Here is a 9939-nt window from a genome sequence, read left to right on the forward strand (position 1 = left end):
GAGCCATGTGGGGAGAGTACGGAGCGTGACGAACCACAGGAGTGTTGTGTTTGGCGACGAAAGCCCGAATCAGATGCACAGAATGGGCGGATGCATTACCATGATGGAGCTGGCAAGTTTTGATCGACCACAGATCCGGTTGTTTGTGTCGCACAGCATCGGAAAGACGATGAAGGACCTCCTGGTAGTACTCCTTTGCGATGGTTTGGCCTTGTGGTGCATACTCACGATACACCACCCCACGAGAGTCGAAAAAACTGTCAAAATGACCTTGATATTGCTGCGAACCTGCCGCGCTTTTTTTTGGCCTCGAGGATCGTCCCTGAAAGCCTGCTGAATCTTGCGAATGGTTTACGCTTGGGTATCGCCAAGGTATGTCACAAAATTTGATGTAATATCGCTGCTCACGTTGTTCAGTCATTTTCCAACTTAGTGGAATCCGACGAGAACTCGCTACATGTCCTCACTCATAGGCTGACTGCCAACGACTAACGCTTCCTGCAGGTGGGAAAAAATTCAGGGCTGTGCATGACTGTCCCCTCCACAACTCCACTGAAAGAGGCCTCCCGCGCCTCATTGGTTTATGCGGAAAAAATAAAAGTCTGATACTTTTTGAACAGACCTCGTAAATTTGAAGCAAACTAAATGGAGCATATTTATATAATAATTATTGAGGTGGAGCATTAGGTGTTGCTTAAATAATTGTGTTCGTTCTCAAAATCTGTTCGATTTTATTTAAACTTTGTCATTTTCCATTAATTCCAATGATGAATCCAAAAATGTAATAAAAAATGGGTGCATGAATGCATGCAACAAAGCAATATCACACAAATCATATGACTGTCATGCAATGTTCCACAGTCACTATGGGCTGTGGGTGCACATATGGGCTTTACAGAATTGAATTTGTTCTCAAAATTTAGTGAGCCGATTTTGATAAAACGTTGCCATTTTCCATTAATTGCATGAGGAATGCAAAAATGTAATGAGGGTACATAAAAATAAAAAAAAAAAACAGGAGTCCATGATTTAGTTTTCTATATATAGCAGTATTAAAATGACAATGTCAGTGCTCTCTGGTACAAATGAGCATACCTAATGAAATTTAGGCCTAGAGGTCAAAAATAAAAACAGTATTTTGTATTCCTAACGGAAATTAAGTGCAAAAAATGAACAAAACATGAAATGATTCAAGAACAAAGCAATTAATAGTGATTGTTTTCACTATTAATTGCTTTGTTCTTGGATCATGTCTCTCATGGCCAACAGGTAGAAGAATCACCTCTTCTATGCTTAACAAGTGCATGGATCACTTCTTTCTGTCTGGGCTCCACCTCAATTCTATTGTGATATGACAAAGTTGTGCAATTTCCTAGTTGTAAATCTATTTATAAAACTTTGATACATACATATGTACCCTCACACTCCTAATCCAAAAAGGGTGAGCAGCAGGCAAAAGGAAACTACAATCTTACAAACTATCCATTTGGCAATGCTTCAATCCATTTCTCCACACCTTCCTCCCTAGACACATCTCTTTTACTTCAGACACACTCATTCAAACCAAAACTTTCTCGGCCTTTCTCAACTGTGCTTTCCATCCACTTTTCCACATATACTCCCTTCAACAGTTCTTTGCCTTTTTATTCTCTCAACACAGCCAAACCATTGTAGGGACAATATTCCCACCTTTCAACCACATTCTTTTTCACCCGCACTCTTTCAGTATTTGTTCATTTCTCTCCTTGTTTTGCCACACATGCCTCTCAAATAGCTCATTTCATATGCAGTAATTTGTCTCCTGTGACTCTTTGCCATACCCAATTTTTTCACTACCATACATGAGTACAGGAACCACAACACTCCATACATAGCCATTCATGTCTCTTTGGACATGAATGGCTGTATAGAGTGGCACAAACTTATTCACTTGTTCCAGTTGTTGACCATCCAGCTCAATCTTGTAATCTGTTTGCTCACCTTTGTTTTCAAATACAATCACTTTAGTTTTACTCACATTCAGTCACAGCATATATACCTCACACATCTCTTCAAGATTAAATACAAGTGTCTGAAGCTCTTTTAGCACAGTGTCATCTGCATGCAAAAAACCGACTCATTCATTTCCAATTCTCATTCTGCACTCAGGTACTCTGGATCTCCTCATGCATGCATCCATGAAAAACATTAAACAACTATGGGAACATAGCCCACTCTTGTCTTGCACATATCTAAGTTGTGAGTCACTCAGGCACTTTTCCATCCACACACATGCATGCTTTGATGTTTTCATACATTGTTATCACACCTCTAAGAGTTTACCTCTTACTCCATAATCACATAATGCTTGTCACAGTTTCTCCCTATTTACTTTAACACGTGCTTTCTCTAGATCAGGGGTCTTCAACCTTTTACACTTTTAGGAACCTTTCAAGCTCATGGTTTTCTTGAAGGAACCTCATGTTTAAGTAGCAGATAAAATAGTTTATCAAAGCTTTTTTCTACTTAAATTTGCAAAATTATTGTATCTTTATTTAATCTTAATACAAACATCTTAATTAGACAATGAATAGTGAGGTAGCAAATCAGGTTTTATTTTATTTATTTTCTAGAATACATTTTATGAATAATTAACAAAAGGAACAATATTTTATATTATAACAAATTAATAAAAAGAAAATTCTTTTAAAGACTTGACTGTGCTTGTTTTTTATTGTAAAGCATTTTTACATCAGAAATAATTGTTGAAATCTGTAACCTAATGTCATCTTCAGCATCCAATCTGTTTCTGTATTTTGTTTTTGTGGCAGCATACAAAGAGAGATTTTTTTGCATATATAGGTTGATACAAATAACATTAGATGTTTCACAGTTCTTTTGGCAATTTCAGGATATTCATTTCTAATGTCAATCCAAAAATGCATAATATCAATTTGATTAAATTTTAGTTTCAATTGAGTGTTGGTCAGTATATCAATTTTTTGTTCTCTTTCTTTTATTGGGAGTTCGGAGGTGTCACAGTCTTGAAAAGGATTTTGAATCCAAGATAATTTTTCTTTTTGAACAGGAAAATATTCAAGAAATGTTTTTTGCAGATCCAACAAATATTGGACCAAATTATTTTTTACATTTTTATCGCAATTAGCATTACTATCTAATAAAATATTGTACAAATTAGGAAAGCATTCAATATTTCCTTTCAAAATGCAATCTGCCCAAAATTTCAATTTTAAAAGAGTAGCATCAATTTTACTTTGTACCTTGAAAATATTGATATTTGTTCCTTGGAGCGATGTGTTGAGCTCATTTAAATAGATAAAAATATCTGCTAGATATATCATTTTCTGAATCCAAACTGCATCATTTAATTTGTGAACTAATTGAGGTGCATGTTCAGATAAGAAAATTCTTATTTTATCTTTTAATTTGCAAAATCTGCTAATACTTTTCCATGAGATAACCAATGGATGTCTGTGTGCAACAGTAGTGTTTTATGTAAACTTCCCATACTTTCACACAATAAATTGAAAACTCCTGAATTTAATGGCCTTGATTTGATAAAATTTATAATTTTAACACAATCATTAAGTACAACTTTTAGCTTTTCTGGCATTTTCTTCACTGCAAGAGCTTGTTGATGAAGACAACAATGAGTACTTCTTATGAGGATTTTTTTGTTTCATGCATGCAACTATGCTGTTCAATTTACCAAGCATTGCCTTGGCTCCATTGGTACATATTTAATGACATAAATCCTAAGATATATCTTGCGTTTTGAAATATGAATCTATCAAATTAAAAATTTCTTCCGCAGTTGTTCTGGTTGGCAGACTTTTGAAAATTAGCATACTTTTTGAGCAGCCGTTCCATAGATATATCTCACAATAACGAGCAAGATCGCTAATCCAGCTATATCTGTAGTTTCGTCAAGTTGAATAGTAAATCCATGTTCAGAAGCTTGCAAACATCTTATGAGCTCATTTTCACAAAAATTAGACATATCTTTAACATGCCTTGAAATTGTAGTATCCAAAAGGGGGATACAAGCAACTAATTTAGCATGTTCTTCCCCAATCATGGTAGTAACTACATCTTTCACACATGGCTTAATTAATTTTTCTGCGATCATATAAGCTTCACCCTGTTGAGCAATACGATAACTGACATGATACGATACTTCCAAAACATTATCATTATCATTTTTAAAAAGTTCATAAAGGTCTTTTTTCTATTCTTCCACTCATTACATTTTCTTTTAAAATACTCAACATTTTTATTTTGTAAAGTTGGATGATTTGTTTCCAAATGTCTTTTCAATTTTGCAGGATTTAAACTGCTGTTGTGCATCACATGTTCACCCTTTGTGCATAACCCTTTTGGTTCATTTTCATCACCAATCCATGTAAAACCAAATTTTATGTATTCTTCATTATACTTCCGCTTTTTATGAATGAGTAAATCTGAATCACCAGACAACTTTTTGGTACTAACATCTGGTTCATTTTCAACAGTAGTAACAAAACTAGTTCCCGCATCTGTGGAATGAAGCTTACCAGTTTTCAACCACATATCCATTATTGTTATGGTAGTCTAATTAAATTGTAAATAAATAATAAGAGTTATCAATTATGATATAAAAACCAAATAAATACTCACTTGTACGCTTGTATGTGATTGTATTTAACAGACAGAATGAGATTAACAGAACTAATATGTGACATCATGCATCTTGATTGGTGTATTTGAAGCACATGAATTTTACCGAATTTCAAGATTTTATTTTATCCATAAAATATTTATTTATACAGTAGAGCCTCGAAAACTTGGCCTAATGTGGACCGAAGGGTGGTCGAGTTTGTGAAAATGCCGGGTTATCAGGAATGGGGTTAAAAAAGGATAAGTATACGTGTTTCCTCAGAAAATATTGTACTGTACTTATATGTATTGTTTGCTTGAGAATACAACAGAGAATAAACTGCCCAAATACCCTTAAACAAAGGAAAAGTACGTCCTTTATGAAGGCATAGAGCCTTTACTACATGAAAATGAAAATTAATGAACACACTGTGTACAGTAATTTACTTGATAAGACAGACCTCAGAAAAATACTTTGAGGCATAAAGCTGTCTATAATGAAAATTAATTAACTAGGGATTTTTTTGCCCTGCCAGGGTGTGGCCGAGTTATCCGGAGTGCCGAGTTATCGAGTGCCGAGTTTTCGAGGCTCTATTTATTTTTTAAAATCAACTGTCTTTTTATATCCAATTTATATTAATATTGTTATTTTTACTTAACTTAACAGTTAGTTGAACAGCACTAATTTTAAACTGAAAATTAACACTATAGTTAGAAGCGTCAAATATTATATTAATGTAATATTTTAATAAGACAGTCCACTACCCCGTTCTTACATGAAAAATTCCTTGTATACATGATTTCCATTTTACATGAGTTTAGGCTGAGCAAATAATGATCACATGTGGAACCCTTGTCAACATTCCAGGGAACCCTAGGATTCCTCAGAACCCAGGTTGAAGACCCCTGCTCTAGATCAGCAAACACTGCAAACACTTTTTTACCTACATTTAAACATTTCTCCATAATCATTTACAACATGAAGATCTGGTTTATACATCCCTTCCCTTTCATAAATCCACATTGAACTTTCCATAATTGCTTTGTAGTCAGCTTCTCAACTTGGTCAACCAACATTTGTGCAAACACTTTTCCAGATATTCTCTGCAAGTTTATGCCATGGAATTACTTGTAGTCTGCCCTTTCACCCTTTTCCTTGTATATTGGAACAATCACAGAATTTCTCCAATCACACAGAACCATGCCCTTATCCCAGCATAAGGTGCAGTCAGACCATCCATTCTTCCACATTTTTTCTTCTATTTTAACATTTCTGTAATTGCACCATCCAGACCAAGAGATTTACCATTTTTCATTCTTATTGCATTCTTAGCTTCATTGAGTTGACTAGGATCGTATTCATCACCATCTTCATTTATCTCTGCAACTATTCTTCCATTCATGTTACCCCCACTGCCCCTGAACAGGTCTCAAAATATTCACACCTCTTATTATGCACTTCACATTTATTCCACAGTAGCTCACCATTTGCACTTCATAAAAAGGATACACTTTTCTTCCTGTTGACACATATACTCTTCATTTGCTTCCAGAACAGTTTTCTATTTTCCTTAAATTGCCCTTGTAAACTCTTAGTCCATTCTTCATTCATTCTGTCCTTGCTTTCCTTAATCAATTGAGCATCATCTCATTAATGGGCCAAGTGAATAGCAATGTGAGTGAGGAACAAATCCTCACTCACATTGCTATTCACTTGGCCCATGTATACAGCATTTTTCTCTTTCACTTCTTGCTGAAATCTGTCATTCTACCATGTAGTTCCTCTCTCGTGGCCCATTCTTGTTACACCATATACCTCTTTTGCTGCTTCTACCACACAAGATTAGAAATGCTTCCAAACCTCCTTTACATCATTCAACTCCTCATCCACTTTTCCCAGTTTCAACTGAACTTGCTCTCTAAACTTTTCTTTTCTATTCTTTAGGCACTGTTTTCACTTGCTGCAGAGCTACTGTTTTCTCCTTTGTTTTGGCATCCAGTCTTCAGTTGTATTCTTGATACTACTAAGTAATGGTCTGAGTGACAGTCTGCTCCTCTCATATTTTCCATTACACCTCTCAATCTATCATCAAACACAACAAAATCTATTATACTGTGACCTTTTGTATGATTTTTCATTATATACTGATGAATGGTCTTATGTGGAAAAATGGTGTTGGACAACCATAGATCTCTTTCGACATAGATCTCAACCAATTGTTTTTCATTATCATTCATCTGGGAATCATCATATAGACCCAGCATTCTCTCAGACGTCTATCTTTTTACAATCACCACCCATTGATATTTCAAGTTATAATCACTTGCTCCTGAGGATCAAACTCATCCAATACTTCTCTTAACATTTCTTAAAATTCATCCTTTTCAGCATAACAGTATTTGCTAAGATTTATACAATGACAACAATTACTCTGCATCTTCATTTTGAAGTGTACTTATATCATTCTTTTGTTCACTTGCTTATATTCCATGTACATCTTCATGTGTGCATTCAGTAAAACACCTACTCTTGCATTTGCTCACTGACTCTTGCACACCAGACCAAATCAACACATTCCCAATCACATCCATATATTGCTTGTCTTTCATTCTTGTCTCACACATGCAAAGAACACTGTATTTTCAATAATTTCTCTTATTAATTCATTTACTTTATATTTTGCTCCTCTTACATTCCACACACCCAATTGACATTCATACTTCTTTCTTCTTATTAGCCTATTCTGGTCCTGTCATTTCCTGGTTGGTGGGGACAACTCTTGAGATCAGGCACCCTTCCCAGATCCTGCCTTTCTTTCCTTTTGCCTTCTCTTAACAAGATAAGCTTTTTTACTTGGTGGTGGTGTTAACCCCATGCACAACCCCCAACCTGAAGGACCAGTTGTTCTACCTTAGTCTGGCTCCTATCCTCTGATGAATTTAGTATGGATATCCCTGTCAGTAGCAAATCTACCATGACATAGCTCATAGGATCTAGAAGGCATGCAAGCCTGCTTACCATATCAAGGTGGGGATCTTGTAGCATGTTATAATAGAAGTTTTGTTTCAATTGTAAATGTATACAATTTTCTGTTTAGAAATTTGTTTATAATTTATTGGTAGGTAAAATTTGATATTTAACTGTCAAATAGAAAAAAGTAATAAAGATATTTAGTCACATAATATTAGTATATCACTAGCAATGTTTATAATAAAAATTTTTAATTTAATTTACAGATTGTAGTTTTGGGTGTTGGCACTAACAATCATGACAATACCGTGGAGCAGATCTTGGAGGGAATTCATGCTTGTGTAAAAGCAATTACTGCTAGACATCCTTCTGCAACAGTAGTTGTTGTTGTAAGTATAAAGTTTTTATTATTTGAAATAAGTTTTATTTAGTCATAATTAAAAGTATGAGCTATTTTCAAATGATACTTGTCCAATCAATGAAAATAATTTTATTTTCATGAATACAATGAAAAACATTAGAGTATTAGTACAGTTAACCCCCTTAAAACACTATTTCGTTTTATATGAATTCCATGTTGTACGAGTCACTTAGATTTTACAAATACGTGTGCCGGGCTGTGAACGGCTCACGTATTTGTAAAATCTACGTGACTCGTACAACATGGAATTCATATAAAACGGAATAATCAACAGTGTTATAGGGGGTCGACTGTATTATCCGTGTCACAGTTTACATCATCGAATTTGCAAGTGTTAACGCTGTGCTACAAATTTTTGTGTATTTAATATATAGGCTACATTCAGTGTTAGTTTGGTGAAAAATGATGTTCATTACAACTTTTAATAAGTTAAAAGTAGAATTACACATTTACAAAAATTGAAATAAGTTACATATTTTTCTAACATGTAAAGTGTAGAGAGAGACAATCTAATGGTAAAGTTTATACGAAATATAAATATAACCGAATACAAAATATAAACAATATGCATGTAATATTTAAAATAACCTTCATTNTATTATTTTTTGTATATAAAAAAAGAATCCTTACATAGATGTTTACTACCAAGAGAAAGCGTCTTCTAATAACCAACTAAATATTGTGTATAAAGAATGGGGAGTGTTATTGAGTGTTGATTGTATTGGTATGATTTCTTTCTCACCTTTACTTTAATTGCTATAATATGATTACTAGAACCCACCAAGAGATTCTAATTTATGACTGTTCTTCTGGAAATAGATGTAAAAGATCACCTAGTGGACCAATGTTTAAATTTCAATGTTTAGAGTTGTATTTTTCTGTGAAATCAATAAGGCTGAAAACATTGAAGGTATGCTTTTGTCTATGAGGTCTTGTTTGGAAGCTTTTATCTAATGAAATATATGAGAAAATGAATGCTGTTGTTAACAGACTGACTGCATTTGAGTATTCTTATCAAAATATATTAATTTCATTGGCAAAGTTTGAAGATTGGCAAACTGTTCCTCAAACTCAATTTACTTGTAATATTCATATTACAAGTAAATTGAGTTTGAGGAACAGTTTGCCAATCTTACTTTTAGGAACAGTTAACAAATAATGATTTGTTAAATGTAAAAACAATTCTCATACATGCACAAACTGGATTGCTGTTATAATATATATTACTGCATTTTTAAAAAGATAACAATTAAGCATTGTATTTATGAAATGTTCATCTATCATTTACAACTACTGATAGACTGCACTGTGGTACAAATGACTTCATACAGTTGGCACATTTCTAATGTTCTATGTATAACAACACATGGCCAAAGCAAGCCAACAATTCAGAGTTTGTTGCAGAATGATACTGATATAGTGAGGTTTGTTTGATGTAGTGCATTCTTAGGTGAAACACAATATAGCAAATACAGTATTTTATTTTGGTGATCTAGTGCCAAGTTTTAGAGATCATCATTGTGAAATTTATGAAAAGCCTTAAGGTAGAGAGAGTCTTTGTTGAAAGATGATATTTTGATGTGGAAAATAACAGGTAATTCTTTGTAAAAGCAGAAAATAATAGAATTGCCAGATTCTCTATTAGAAATTTAGGAACAAGATGTATTTACAGTAGAGCATCAATTATCCAAATGCTGATCAACCGAAACATTGGTTAACTGAAAGCGTTCCAGTCGGACTGTGTTGTGCTGAATCAAACGTTTTTGATACTAGATTAACTTCTAAAATATAATTTTTTTTGTTTTTATATTTTTCAATATATTTATTTTGTTTGTACAAAATAAAGAAATAATTTTTAATAATACAATAGCCATGATTATTATTTTAAAAAATTTACATTAGGCTTAACATT

At 33.7% G+C, this 9939-nt stretch overlaps 1 protein-coding gene across 1 annotated transcript in view; it reads left to right on the forward strand.

Annotated features, from left to right (window-relative positions):
- Positions 1–9939, forward strand: part of LOC111621113 (platelet-activating factor acetylhydrolase IB subunit gamma-like) — a 47574-nt gene that overhangs the window by 32467 nt on the left and 5168 nt on the right. The window contains exon 4 of the mRNA XM_023363180.1: positions 7873–7995. Within this exon, the coding sequence (XP_023218948.1) occupies positions 7873–7995 (123 nt within the window). The remainder of the gene's footprint in view (positions 1–7872; positions 7996–9939) is intronic.

The sequence above is a fragment of the Centruroides sculpturatus genome, unplaced genomic scaffold, assembly GCF_000671375.1.
Source record: "Centruroides sculpturatus isolate CEXI.00-Female unplaced genomic scaffold, Cexi_2.0 scaffold284, whole genome shotgun sequence".
Taxonomy (NCBI): domain Eukaryota; kingdom Metazoa; phylum Arthropoda; class Arachnida; order Scorpiones; family Buthidae; genus Centruroides; species Centruroides sculpturatus.